The sequence below is a fragment of the Bacillus rossius genome, chromosome 7 (assembly GCF_032445375.1).
Source record: "Bacillus rossius redtenbacheri isolate Brsri chromosome 7, Brsri_v3, whole genome shotgun sequence".
In the NCBI taxonomy this organism is placed as follows: Eukaryota; Metazoa; Arthropoda; class Insecta; order Phasmatodea; family Bacillidae; genus Bacillus; species Bacillus rossius.
In genome coordinates, this window is record NC_086335.1 from 57,997,038 (window position 1) to 58,012,314 (window position 15,277).

A 15,277-nucleotide genomic window follows, 5' to 3' on the forward strand; every position below is an offset into this window, starting at 1 on the left:
ACTGAACTTTATACATCATCCTGTGCACCTGGAGGTTGGTTACATCAGAACCCTATCAGAAGTAGTCGAGCAACCAAGAGGCGCGGACTGAAGATGAGCGGTGTCGCACTATTTTCAGCACTGGATCCTGCATTTGCATTTGCATTTGAAATGTTGGTCGTTGTGTGCATGTATGGCAGTGCCTACGAGAAAGGAAGAGTCATCATAGTGGAGCAACACGTTGGCATTACTGCGTACAACATAGTGCGGGGAGCCATAGCCTTAGGGTATGGCTTAAAACCTCTTGTGGCGATTCAGGAATCCCTGGCGGCATAGCTAAATATCCTGCATCTTTGTGTATTGCCCTCACGAGGCAGCATCCTGGTACAGTGCTCAGCATAGTGTTCGAACATGACAACACCTGTCCGTGTACTGAGATGTGTCCATGAACTGACTGCGTCGCGTTTATGTATTCTCTTTAGAAATATATGCTGATCTGTCGCAAGTAGAAAATGTGTGGGATCAGCTCAGGCTTCAACCTGAACCCAGGTCCAATTTGCAAAGTCTCAAGGGCTAGTTACAACTGTGGGTCAGCTTGCCTTGGACGCAGATATGACTGTACGGATATCACATCTGTGCACACATAATATAAGTGTGTCTGTACTGCAAATCCAGACTTACAGTCATATGTATTTTCTGACAATTGTAGTTTTATTCAGCCATGCATTGTAGATGCTTTTTAATTTTGTTATTCATTATAGGGCATGTTTTGTATCTAAACAACAGGTTCTAAGAATGGTTAAATCTTAACTAGTTTGCAAGTTAAGAGGAAACCTTTGTGCAAAAATTCCATTTACTCTTACCCAAATCATTTAATGTTCTTTTGATTAATGTACGGTTCTGTTAAGTGCTCATGAAATAATTACAATGGGGTAAGGTGAAGAGCCGATAACAGGGAATTGGGTGTAACACGGATCGGATCAGTAGCTCGAAATTAAGATATGGCAAAACTAGAACATGACCAAGCCCACAAACTCAGATGAGTGTATGTGAAATGAGCAGCAAAAAAGCCTACTACAAAATCAATTTGCGTTTCAGCCTTCACACACAGGTGAAAAATGGCGAAAATCTCTGTTGGACATGTTTGTTAGGTTAAGCCATCTTGCAGCCCGGGTGAGTTCAGCTGCAGGACCAAACAAAACAGAGGATTTAATCAAACTGATAGCAGACAAACATATTTGGATGGGTTTAGGCAAACGTTGAATGTGCCCACGGTATGTAAACATGTCTGGCCACTCTGAGCACTGGAAGACAACTGACTTCCTGCTGCAGGATCAAGCTTTCAAGCTTTCTTGCAAAGAGTGCAGTAATGATACTGGATTGATGTAATTGTGTTGGCGATACCTTCTTCATACAAGAATTACCTTTTAAAGGGGGGGGGGGGGGGGGGGGTGTCTGTCGAGTCGGTTTACGGACGATAATTTTACGTGATAATGTCATAAGAAAACATTGATGAAAAATTGCATACTTTTTAATTTTCAAATATTATTTACAGAATTTACAAATTTAATTTAAATAATTTGTTTAAATATAATCACGAACAATTAGTTATAGAAATAAACTGAAATCACATGAATGTGAATAAATTTTTAATTTGAAATGATGATATTGGACAAATAAATCAACTTTTTTAAATGGCTGCTTTTAAAAAGCCAGCCTTAACCTGTTTACTATTATAGATTTTTTCGGACGGTGGTTGGCCTGTTCTTGCAAGCTCGGCTCAGGCGGAACGTGACAATGAGTCATGCTTTTTCGTGCGTGCAGCCGGCATTCATCGATTTATAAGACGTTATCACGTCAATAAATACATAATTAACACAACCGAGATTTCATACAAGTCTACTGGAAATAAATGCATATTGCACTAAATTACTCTTGGGGTAGGTGAATAACCTCTGTGCATGGGGTGAATGGCCTTGAATAGAACGATGAACGCCGTTGGGTTCTTTAGGCATCCCATCGCGTATGTCTCTGTACAGGGGTGTACGTGGTCTGTAAACAAAGTACTTGTGTTTCTGGTAAGAGGGTTTTATTTGCACAGATACACACTCAATTGAACAATTAACTTAACTCCTTACATTGTTAACTGTAAAAATGCCAATGGTAATTCCTCTGGCTTAGTTATAGAACAGGGCACCAGGTGACCTGGTCTAGAATACAAGTTGCGTCATTTTGTTTGAAAAGTCCTAAAAGAACTTAAATTATTATGTCAATCAGTCAGCCACCTGGAGTAGGCATCTGGGAAACAGAAAAAAAGTTTAAAGTATTAATTAAGTCAACAGATGTTAAAGGATCAGTTAATACCAAGTGATGAAGTCTTCGAGGTGCGATGGCTGCTTCCTACCAGGAGCGATGGTTAAAAGAGTCTGATAGTGGTCAGGGTGTCATGGCGACCAGAAGCTTTGGAATTACCGTTAGGTGTCGAACAATTACGTGAAGGAACAAGTAACTTTACCAAAACCTTTAAATCTCTTAATGATAACACAGGTTTGCGATGAAAAAGTTTTTTAAATAAATTTATCACAAACATGTAGATGTTGGTCTGTATGTTGCAAATATAAACTTTGTTTTAACGTATCAGGTCACATTCTTTTTGCGTATAGATAAATATATAATAGTTTGTTAAATTGATGTGTTGTTTTTTTTTTTTTTTTTTTCAAAATTGATTCCATGATCTATATTTCTATACTCTATGACCGACCATCCTATAGTCTATTGTTACTAACCTGCCTTTCCCTGTGAGAAAAAGTATCAAAAAAAAGTTTTACGTAGTATATGACTAATCATAGTGCACTGCAAAAAAAAGTGTAATAAAAGATTGTTTTATTAAATCTGAATATGTAACTATGGCTCCTCGGAGTTGCAAAAACAATCCAAATGTATTTTGCTATATTTGCGGACAATATACAATAGTTAAGCAAAGATTAAAAATAACAGACTTTGTAAAAAATGCTTATTATGCTTACTTCGGAATGAGGTTATGTTAGAGAAACAGTGGGTTCCGCATACAGTATGCCGGCTATGTGTTGAAGTGTTAAGACAGTGGACTTATGGTAAATCAAAATCATTGTCATTCTGTAATCCTGTGTTGTGGCGGGAACAAAAAAATCATACAGATGATTGTTATTTTTGTTTGACCAATGTTACAGCATATAATTCTAAAAACAGTGCCAAAATTGTGTATCCTGATGTTTCATCTGTAACAAAGCCAGTTCCACATGGACCCTAATTACCCATACCAGTTCCTACTAACACTAACAGCTTCGAAACGCCTTTATCACAAAACTCAGAACAAAGTGATCATCTGCAAAGCAGTGGTGAAATTCTTCACCCTACAAATGACCTTCGACCTTTAAAACAGCAAGAACTGAATTATTTGGTATGGGATCTTGGATTACCTAAGGACGCTGCAGAACTTCTCGGTTCTCAACTAAAAGAAAACAATTTATTAGATGCTGCGAGAACAAGAATTTGTGGAGTATTTTAAGAAAGAGGATAATTTAGTATTTTGCTGTGATATTGACGGTTTAATACAAAAATTCAATATCGAATACAATACACAAGAATAACGACTATAGATTCTTCAAAAAGAAGCTTAAAGGCTGTCCTTTTGCATATCGGCAATAAATTTGTATCAATACCTGTAGCTCATTCAGTTTATCGTAAAGAAACTTACGAAAACTTGAAAAATGTTTTGGAGGGAATAAAATACACCAATCACAAATGGTTAGTTTGCAGTGACTTAAAAATCATATGCATGCTTCTTGGTCAACAGCAAGGCTACACAAAATTCCCCTGTTATATTTGTGAATGGAACAGTAGAGCAAGAAATTTACATTGGAAAAAAACTGATTGGAAAATTAGAATGGAATTGAAAGTTGGAGTAAAAAATGTCATCAATCCGAGCTTGATGGATCCCGAAAAAATATTTCTTCCACCACTTCACATCAAACTTGGTTTGATCAAACAGTTCGTAAAGGCAATACCCCAAGATGGAAATACTTTAAAGTATCTTTGTTCATGTTTCCCTAGCTTATCTGATGCGAAGTTAAAAGAGGGAATATTTACGGGACCTGATATCAGGAAACTGATTAGGGATACAGAATTTGAAAAAGTGATGCCAACCTTGGAACGAAATGCCTGGCGTGGCTTTTATCACATTATTTTTTCCCAAAAAAATCTAGGCGACTACAGTGAAGAACAATGTGAACGGTTTTATCAGGACATAAAAGAGATGGAAAGAAGATATCAAGGCCGTTGGGACGTTAATATGATGGCGGACTATTGCTGGATGACACACACAGATGAAATAAAAAATATAAACCTAAACCAACAAAACACAGCTTTTTTTCAAAAAGAAAACATTATTAATTGTTTTTTTCATGTATACCTTTATGTTGCATTTAAATAGCTATAGACTCAATAAAACTTTATAAAATATTCTAAAATGATTCTAGTTCATTTTATTAAATTTTTGTTTTGTTCTTTTTCGTATTCAAATACTATATCATCTAAATCTAATAAATTTGACGTGGTATATATCATAAGAATACCATTTTCTATTACTTTTAAGACAATTAAAACAAATATTAACCATTTAACAAAAAAAAATTTCAATTTTTTTTTTTTGCAGACCTGTGTAATTTGTCAGTATTTATGCTGAATTAATATTTTGTATTTTATTTATTTATTTTTACATACATTGTTATATGCACATTAACACTCAAATTGAGTTTTGTGTATGTGCACAACAGACAAGACAACAATAACACTTAAAACGACAAATAAAATATAAAAAATTACAAACCACTTAAGACAAAACAAACAATGGACAAACACAATTATATATTATTTGTATGAGTAAAAGTATTGAAAGTATAATATATGATAATCTGCAAGGAACATTTCTTGTAACAATAAATTCTAATGATAATATTTATAATGTATTGCTTAAGTTCCCCTATGAAGTTTTTTTTTTTAATTGTTGGTTTTGAGAACTTAGAGTATATTAAAATTGATTATTAGTCTGGTATAACTTATCATTTATATATATTTACTACTTAAGTCAAATGTGAATAGCCTGTGTGAGGATGCTTTGTGAAGGTTTGCGCAAGGCTCTGCTCTTTCCATGCATACTACCCTGAAAACACACACACTTGATGGATTAGAATAAAGACATAAAGAAGAATGACAGTTATTTAGTTACATAATAGTAGGTATACGTGGCAGAGACTCTTAAGCATTCCTCTTGCGGGGTGGACTAGCACATGCACACATAGACATGCCGAGCTATGAAATGCCTCCGAGCTCATAGAGGGTGTTGCTGGGGATAAGAAGGTTCTGAAGAGGGGCGAGGCACATCAGGCTTAAGAAGACCGTAGCCCTGGCTGACATCAGTCTGTTGTGTTCTAGGACACCATTCTTGAATTTTTTTTTTTTTTTACAAAAAAAGGCTGCTAATTTAGAAATTTACCCTAACAAGATAATGTTAATATTGGGCCAAGGTATTTGTGATTATGTGCAAAGTGTAATTAGGAATTAATAATGCTTCTGTAAATTATTCGAAAAAGTAACAAGACATAGTATATGTTGACATAAAATCTATAATGATGTAATGACAAAAAAAATATTCTAATTATGATTTATTATCAGAACCTTTTGAAGTTGAATTAAATAAAATTTTATTTGATCTGCCGATGGTGACTTCCTTCGGATTTCTGAGTCATAAGATTTGAGTAAGACCGCAAGTTGAAGAATATGCATTTATTGCATGTACTAATTATCAACTTGAGATTGAAACTAATAAAGTCGGGTATCTATTTACATGTCTTAAAATATAAATTTGTAGAATACATCATTACATTATATGCAAGACTCTATATTCCACAAAAATAACATGCTTATTTAAAGTGCAGAACATTACTATCATATTAGTATACAATACACATACATGTCAGGTATGTAGATGAATGCCCTGCAAATAAACCAATTACAACTAATCACAAAAGTAAACTTCTGAGGGCTTAGACAATTCATGAACAAACTAGTTAACATAAAATTGTAGATTCCATTCCTTAATAGTAACTTGTACAAGATGACTATGAATTGCACAGCACTATTTTTGCACTGTATACACACAACTGTTGATTACTGTATTGATTTTTGATTGTTGCTTGATTTCCTTCTTTTTCTTTTATCAGTACTCATTGCTTTATTTTTAATGAAAGAGTGTAAAAAAATGTTGACCAATTGAGTAATTGACAATGGGTGGATGTTTTTTATTTGAAGTTAACTGATAAAAATATACACAGCTGTATAACATTTTAAAATAATAAAAAATGGATCATAGTAAAAAGATAAAAAAATAAGACACACTAAAAGTACAAGGTGCAAACATTATACTGTTTTTTATGATTAAAGTGAAAACTTGTGCTTTGCCAAAGAGGAAATATTCAGAACAGTTGAATATTTTAAAAGTGTGTGTTTTTTTTGTTTTTTATTCTCTGGGCTGGTATAAAGAGTCAACAGCCATTTTTCTTCTACTCTTGTTTAAGTTCCAGGTAAGCCATTTTAGTTTCTATAAATTAACTTTAATTTCAAGAATATTTAAGTAGATTATTATGTATAATTGCAGTTATTCTTTTGAGTAATAAGGGGTAGATCTGTCTAAGTACAAATCATTTTAAAGCTTAACCTTAGGGAAGTTAATATTTATGTTTTGACTGTATACTTTTTAATTCCTGTTAATTATAGGGAAATAATTTTGTTTTGGGAAAATGCTCATTTTAAAAAGAAAGGAATGGGGTAGTCCTGTAGTAAAAATTTTTAATGACAATAAACCAGCAGGTCATAAATTTTTCAATCAGATGAAGAAAATCTTTCAGACAGCTATGTTTGTGTTTCGATTCAGGAACAACTTGAAAGAGGAGCAAGAAAGCCTAGTTGGTCTGTGAAGTTAACCAGAGGAATTGATATGTCTGGTAATGCAGACACACATTACCCTGCTAAGCAGGGAGTAAGGAAAAAAAGATTGGTGATGTCACCCAAGAAGCGTCCTCCATTGTCAAAAAATAGGCCACCCAAAACTAACAAGAAAGTGAATCCATCCGTCCAACGTAGCAAAACGGTAGTTGAATCAAATTCTCATTGTTCTAATAAAAATGTTGAAAATGATTCTAACAGAACTAACAGTTTGAGTCTGGTTAATGCAGTTGTGCCTTCCAGAAACCGTACAAAAGCAGAAAAAAAGTTGTATATTGAGTTTCGGCACAGTGAGTTTAGCACTTCTGGAGCTTTGTTGAAGGTAAGCTTCTAACATGCATGGCTTTTCTGTTCAGTTGGCTTGGTTGCATGCTGGCAACTGGCCTTCGTAGCTTGTGTTCGGTTTTTGTTTTTCTTCATTTGTTGTCTTTTTTAATAGTTGAATGCGGTGTACTTTATTTGGATGTGGCAATGCACGTATTAATACTTGAGTGTAGGAAGTACATAATAGCATGTTTTTCCAATTTTCTATAGGCCTAGTTTGAGGGATGCAATTGTGAAAGTTAAAAATTTGGGATAACATTGGCATTAAACACACTCAAATCTATTGGTTTATTAATGAGTTTTGTAATTAGTAACATTCCTTTGGCAGCATTTCAACTGATAAAACTTTTTTTTAACACAATAGTTCAATACTATTTTACAACCCAATAAGGTATGTATGGATATGCATGTGCATATGTGGGGAAGTGGTGGAATGCTGATGCTGCTTTAAGGGACATCTTTTACATTGTTGTTATGCTCACTTTACTAACAGTTAAAGTTTGCTTGATTGCTAAAGTGTGCTTTAGTACGCAGACTTGGAAGTCAACGTGCTGTAATTGTTAAGAAAATGGGGGAAAAAATATATATATTTTTTTTACTGTCCTATGATTTTTGCCATGTTGAATGTGTCTTATCCCATACCTCCTGGTCTAGCTCAAATATCCAACTGGAAGTGTACATTCATAAACACTTGCATAAATCATTTGCCGTTGAAAAATCACGTTAGTTCCAAAAGAAATATTACTGTAGACAATTAGAAACTTAACGTCTCTCTGACAAACTGATATTAACTATTTTTTGACGTGACAACGTCTAATAAACCGATGAACGCCGGCTGCACGCACACACGAAAACATGTCCCGTAATGCACATTGTCCCGTTACACTGTGTCCCATTACACTCATTGTACGCTTGCGCCGCATCTATCTGTCTTCCACTCGATTGGAACAACCATCGATTTGACTTTTTCGAGGCACATTAAACTTGAAACACTCCCATTCGTTTCCTACTTTTCCTATCATCGTCCTATCCTTAACAGAATAACACAGATTGGAATAAGTTAAATAGAAAACATGTATAAAAGTTGTATTTAAAATAATCTTCATTAAAGTAATAAACATATTTGAATTAATGAGTGCAAATAAAAGTAAATTTATCAATTAAATTGTAGATTTCATTTCACTCCTTCTTTGTATCCATACAAAATAGTGATAATTCAATAAAAATGATTCAATTTTATTCATAAAACTATGCAATCATTTCATCAATGTTTTGTTATGACGCCACGTTAAACTATCGTCCGTAAACCGACTATAACAAACAAGTCAACGGTTTACAGCACAGCCCTCACAAAAACATAGCAGTATACAAATTTCTGAAACCTCGCAATGAGGCTTTTCCGGCGAAAATCACAAGAAAAATCACAAAGTCTGGTGACATCATTTTTAACCAATCAAAAAAATACTTGGAAAAAATACCAGCCAATACTGGCGCATGGCAACAGCACCCTCTCTAGAGTCCTTTCTTATGGCTACCGAACTCTCTATCTCTAACTATTACGCAAGTGGCAAACCACAGCACCTGCTCACATTCAGACAAATAACCGTGGCCAAAACAAAAGTACAAAAAAAAAGGTTAACACGCTAATTTACAAACAGAGCAAAAACAACAAGAAATACTTAAATATGTGAAGGCACATAAAATATAAATACACAAACAGGTTTAAATAACACCTTGAAGCTTATTCACTATAAAGTCAAAAAATTATCAGAACAACTTATAAAATCTTGAAACAAGGTAATTTATAATCATAAAACATATTGCAAACACATGAATACTTCTTAAAAGGAATAAAAAGCTGTTATTTGGATTATGCCAGGAAACCTAACCACAGTACTGAAAGTGATGAGAGAACATAATAAATAGTTAATAACCTGTGTATCAAATGGAAAGGGCCGTAGCTTGGGTCGTTACAAATTTGATATTTATTAATTGTGCTATAGTGATACAAAGCAATCATACCAGCTGTAGGAGAGATGGTTATATTAAACATGTCAGTATGTTGGTGTCCTAAGTTCACTGAAATTAAGATGATATTCTTTATTTAAATTTTATGTAAAAATGAATTTTGCTTAAAATTGACTTTAAAAATGAAGTTATTAAGTCAAGTTGAGAACATTTACTAAATTAATAACTGTTAAGTTGTCTGATATATGTTGTTTAGGTTGTGAAAGTTGTTGTGACTGGTTGCGTCATTGTGTAAGTAAGTTATTTAATGTTTCTTCATATTTTGTAGTACTTGAAATTGTTTGATTTCTTTGTATATTTCTGAGGTTAGGTTTTTGCACATGGTGCTGATTCTTGCAAAGTGAAAGGTCAGTTGGGTTATATCAGCTACATTAATAAAACATATTTAATGCACTGATGCGGCCGGGGGTTGTTCAGACGGCTTTTAAGGCGGTGTGTTAATGGGCGCCACCACGTGGTGAGGCACGTGGACCCGGTGAGACTCCTAACTCGGGACGTGACGTCGCCCGTGTGAGGACATGACTCGTTTCCCCCGCGTGCTGCTTATAGAATAACCTGACCTCAGCGTCGGGCACGCTATGCTTACGCAGTGGGCTCTTAGGGCGTCCCATACGTCCGCCGATGAGGGTACACACGTGGTCAATTAAAAGAACAACACGAGTTCGAAGCTTTTGTGGTTTATTAGCCCCTGTAGGAACAGGGGGCTCGCACAACACGTTACATCTACTCACGAAAGAAAGCTGTTCAAAAGCCTTGCGGCGCGATCAGTTTAGATGAGGGCCAGCCACCACGTGGCCGGGATTTAAGATTCACGTTTATTCAAAGTCCCACAAACGGGGTTAATATATTTAATTAAACAGTCAGCCCCCGAGGTAGGCTCCGAGGACGAACGAAAGCGATTAGGATGTAAAATAACACAGAATTACCAGATCAGCGGAAGCAGAGTTGAAGTCCCCGGAGTACTGGAAACGTCCTACCTCGGGCAGTGATGAGAAGAGACTGGGCGAAAAATGGCCGCCGTGGTAGCAAGACAGTGGCGCTGCGCGCCGAAACGGACAGTACCGTTATTCCAACTAGACAGTGCCGTGGCCGATTTAAGAAATATATAAAATGTACCAACACCTCATCACATTTAAAAGTAAAGCTACATGCACTGCAATTACATAAAAGTTCAGTTAATCAAATATTAAATGTAAAAGATAATATTGCCAAATGGCCTTCGGCAAGTCTGCGTCTAAAGCGGCCAGCTAATATTTAGGTGGAACAAAATTGATGGGGGAATACTGTTTTTAAAAGCTACATTACTTAATGGTTTTTTTTTAAAGAAAACAACAAACATGACACTTAATAATAATCACGGGAGCAAAGCACTGACTCTGCTGCGCCCTTTTCCTGTAGTCCGTGGCGCTCTCTCACACGCACACACACACCCGTGACGTCGGCGGTCGGTTCAAATGCTGAGGAAGGAAGGAGGGTGGTTAGGGAGGTGGTGGCATATTGAGCTAGGACGCAGCCCCGGACGATGTCAGCACAATGAATTTGTAATGCATAATAATGTAAAATTAAATTAAACAATAGTTCACATGATTTTACAGTATTAAAAATGTAGCTAACCTAACCAATTGTTTAAACGGTAGCTTCTAGGAAACTAGTTTGAATATCGTAAAGCCCTTTTACAGAATGATTAAAAAATGTCAGGAAGTAAATAAAAAAAAATTATTTTATATGCCTCTTTTCTTAGCAATTGTATACAGCGCAAGAAGGCACGTAAATGGGTGTGTGCACTTATGTTTGTAAATTTGGCTTGAGTTAAATTTTTCTTTCCTTTCCCTCTTACTTAACTAATTTTTGTGATTATTGTAGTTAATACACACACTCAGATTTTTTAAGGCACTAAAGAATTTTCCAGTATCCTGTTCTAGATTGCTTGTCTCATAAATTGAATTTTTTCTATTATGAAATTCAAAGTGAAATACTTTCTATTAAGTTGATGCTGATAAACTGTAGAAGACAAATTGACTAATTTTTCACCTGCTTGGCCGGATAAAAGTATAATTCCTGAGGTTTGTATATTTTCATGATTGTGCAATGTATGAAATGACTTTCTCTTATCCATTTTACTAGATTGATGAATTGTTCCCAAATATATATTCTTGACAGTATGTTATATTAATGAGTCCATTATTAAGGAAAGCCTTATGTTGCTGCAGATGCAAAATCTTGTAAGTCAGAATTAGATAGGTCTTGAGGAGGTTGAAAAATTACCTGAGCCAACTCTTTCTTCATTTTTTTTTTTTACTTTACTTTAGTTGTTACAGTCATTCCAGTGGAACATCTTTAATCCGGCTCATTCGGGACCACTGCCATGTTGGGTTAGTGATTTCGCTGGATCTTTGAAGCCAGTATAGTTTTAACAGAAGTACCAAATGTGAAATGTAACCTTCTAGAAACGTGGAAACACTGCACTGAAATGAAAACCGACAGTTACAATAAATTCTGAGTGATCTAAAAACGCTGGCAGCGCAGTAATGCGACCTAGCAGCCAAGTTCTACATCCAGAATCCACCCAAAAAATATCTGAGCAGAAGGGGCTCAATTGTTGCTAGAAATACTGACTTTTCACTATAGTTATTTTCGTATGAGTTCTCAGCATTTGGTGCAGACAGGTTTCACTTATTTTTGTATTCTGATATTTTTAAATCACAATAAATTAAAATGTTAGATTTTACATCTGCAGTGATATTTGGTTGTCTGGCCTTAATAAGCAGGATTGGTGCCCATTTTCTAAAGAAAAGCTTTAGTTGTTGATTGGTGTGTGTGTGTGTGTGTGTTCCGCTGAGCTCGGTTGTAATCTCACTTGTAATTATTATCCTTTTGCTTTGCCCGGATGATATTTAGATTTTTTTAAATGCTGCTTTTCTGTAAAAAAATGTATATAATTCTAAATGTTGTGTTTTTGAACACTATAGACATTCCTCTGCATAAGCTGAAAACAGTGTTTTCTGAGAAAATGCTGTTTATAAGGTTAGCCTGTGCTTTGATGCGATCGTCGCCATGTTGTGCTTTATTTTTATTAGCATTATCTGAGACTGTTTTTCTCTATCGATTGGTCAGATTGTTGTTGCCGCCTTACTTTTTACTTGATACTAGCTGCAACTTGATCTCCAGAGACTGCTATTTTCAAAAAGACATGGATGTTTCTCAGTACGTTACGGCTGGGGCCAAGACTGTTTTCCACCCTAATTGGCCTTAACATACTGACATCGAACATCCTTGTCTTGGTTTATAGTAGTGTAATTCTAATTTGAATGGTTATCAGGGTGAGATAGATTTTTTTTTTTTTTTAATATTTGTTTTCCTTAAGTAGAACACTTTTTGGAATTCCTCAATGATGAAAATAATTTATTTTTTTTAGTATGCTAAGTTTGTAAAATTTACAGATTGTGCTTTTCAGGCTTTTAAAACTTGATAATCTGGTTTATCTCTTTGTAGTTTTTGTTCGATAAAATGGTGTGTTTTTTTTTAGGAATTAAAATAAGGTTTTTGCATGTCTTCCTTGTCTGACATTACCAATCAGTAGTGATGTCCTTTTATTTATATGCATAAAAAATAATTCTGCAAAGTAGTCTGTAACATGAATTAAATTCTTTGTAATTCTAGTTAAATAAGAAAAATACCATCGTCAATGTAATCACTAGTAGCAAAATTCAATTTTGATCTAAATGTAGGTAAAAAATAATTTTTAAGTTTTAATTTTCATATATTCTTTGCTTGCCTATTATTTGGAATTTGTAACTGGAAATTTTTCTACTTAAGTTTTGCTTAGTACTTGGACTTAAGTTATGTTTTGATGGTGTTTCATAAGGTTCTTTTTACATGGTAGGCAACAGTACAAGTTTTATTTATTATGTCTAAATTTTTTCCCATGTAAATTTAATGAATATATTTTTGAAATATGTGTGTATATGAGTAATTGTAATTGTTCTTTGTGTGTGCACATATAGTACTTTTGTGCTAATTTGAATACTTTTAAAATCGACCAAAAAAATATTGAAACAGTAGATTGCTTTGTGTAACTGCAGTTATTAGGAAAGTAGGTAATTCTGAATTCTAATTTAGAGTGTACTATTTAATATTGTGCTATCTAATCATTTTTTATGAATTGTTATAAGAATATTTTATTATTTCATATGTAATATTTATATTTATAATCATTTCAGTTTATTGTGATCAGTGTATGAATACAAGTTATTTGCTTGTGCCATGGTTAATTTTGACATGCATTGGAAGGCCGCGTGATTAGACGAGGATCCATGATTTGTTATTTTAAATGCAGTGTGCCAAGCATTACAGCACTTGTTGATTGGTGGGGGTGGGGTGATAAAACTCTGTAAAATGTGTTGGTTTCACCATTATGCCAATAAATGTTTGAAACTGGATTGGTGGGGGAGGGGTCACAGAAATCTATAAAACGTGTTGGTTTCATCATTGTTATTAGTTTGAATGTCACTTACTGTTGGTTGGAACATGCCTTTTGGAGATATTTTCTTCAATGTACAGAGCAGTATTTGATGAAAATAAGTTGGAAAAGTGCTGCAAGCCTTCATTGAGGGTTTCTGGAATATAGTAGTGTAATTCTTAGATTTTGCAGTTTTGAGTTAGCTAAACATTTCACCTCAGAAACATTCATATTAATATTTGGTATGGCAACTCAAATCTGAAAAATTCTTGATTCATACATATATGTTTCAGAGCCTTCATATTGTACTGCTTAACTAGTGACTATTAATTAGAAAAACTTCCTTTGACCTTGAATAGTTATATTCTCTAATACCCTACTCTTTCCACCTCCAATTTCCCAATAGAAAAGACCAGCTGAAGGATCCTGAATTGCAATATGTATTTGCTGAAGTGGAAGGGATCAATGCCACTTCAAATCAGCGGGTGTATCTCGCCATAGTGCCAGTTTTAAATCACATCCCATGTCCTGAAGAATGGAATCCTCTACAAATTTGGGAGAGGCCTGATAGGAAACCATCACGTCATAGAAAGGATTCCAAAGGCTTTATAGCAGTTTTACAATGCCCTGGCAGGTAGACTTTTACCATCTGATCACATTGCAAGGAAGGTGTTGAGAAATAGTGTTATTTTTATAACATCTGTACGGTTAAAAAAGAGTTGAGAATGGAGGGAAAGATACATCTTGAAATGCAACGCCAGGACTTAATTTGATATGATAGCTTAAGATATTGTAGGCTAATTTTCAGTTACAAGACATAGAGAATAAGTGTCTCTTGAACGTCCAAAATTATTTCACCAAGTGGCCAGAGGGCATTCCAATACAAATCAAGTGGCTGGAGGGTATTTCAATACAAATCAAGCAACAACCATTGTAAGGGTGTAAAATGTATTCTCGAGGTTCAAGTTTTCTCTTGGACTCCACCCACACAAGTGTAATTTTGAGGCTGGAGTTTTCAAGGAAGTCAAGGAAGCATTTTTCAAATATCCTGGCCGGGAGGTGGGGATATCCCCCCATTCATCCCCTCCCCTCCCCCCCACTCTTCTTTCCATATGCTTCTGATCCTGGCAATAAGGAAGACTAGGACTAATTACATCCACCATCGAATGGCATGGTCAAAAGACTATACTTGACCCTAAAGCAATACCTTTTAACTTTTGGGGCAAGTAACCTATACCTGAAGGATTGGGATGGGATGCAAGAGTATAGTTTAGCATACTAGTTGGCAGTTTGTGAATCCATATGAGTAACATTCTCAAAGACTATATTTGGGAGGGCCCTCAATGTTCCTGGTAAACATCTATTCTGACAATCTCCAGAAGAATAACAGGCTCCTTCCCCCACTATATGCCAGTGAGAGGTTGGAGAGCAACCTTCACAACCTCA

At 35.1% G+C, this 15,277-nt stretch overlaps 1 protein-coding gene across 2 annotated transcripts in view; it reads left to right on the forward strand.

Moving 5' to 3' along the window:
- LOC134534118 (cytokine-like nuclear factor N-PAC) overlaps positions 1-15,277 on the forward strand; it is a 107,137-nt gene that overhangs the window by 14,545 nt on the left and 77,315 nt on the right. The window contains exon 6 of one of the 2 annotated variants that reach the window (XM_063372192.1): positions 6,950-7,165. The exons of the other annotated variant lie outside the window; for it this stretch is intronic. Coding sequence (XP_063228262.1) covers positions 6,950-7,165 — 216 coding nt within the window. The remainder of the gene's footprint in view (positions 1-6,949; positions 7,166-15,277) is intronic. 2 annotated transcript variants of the gene reach the window in all.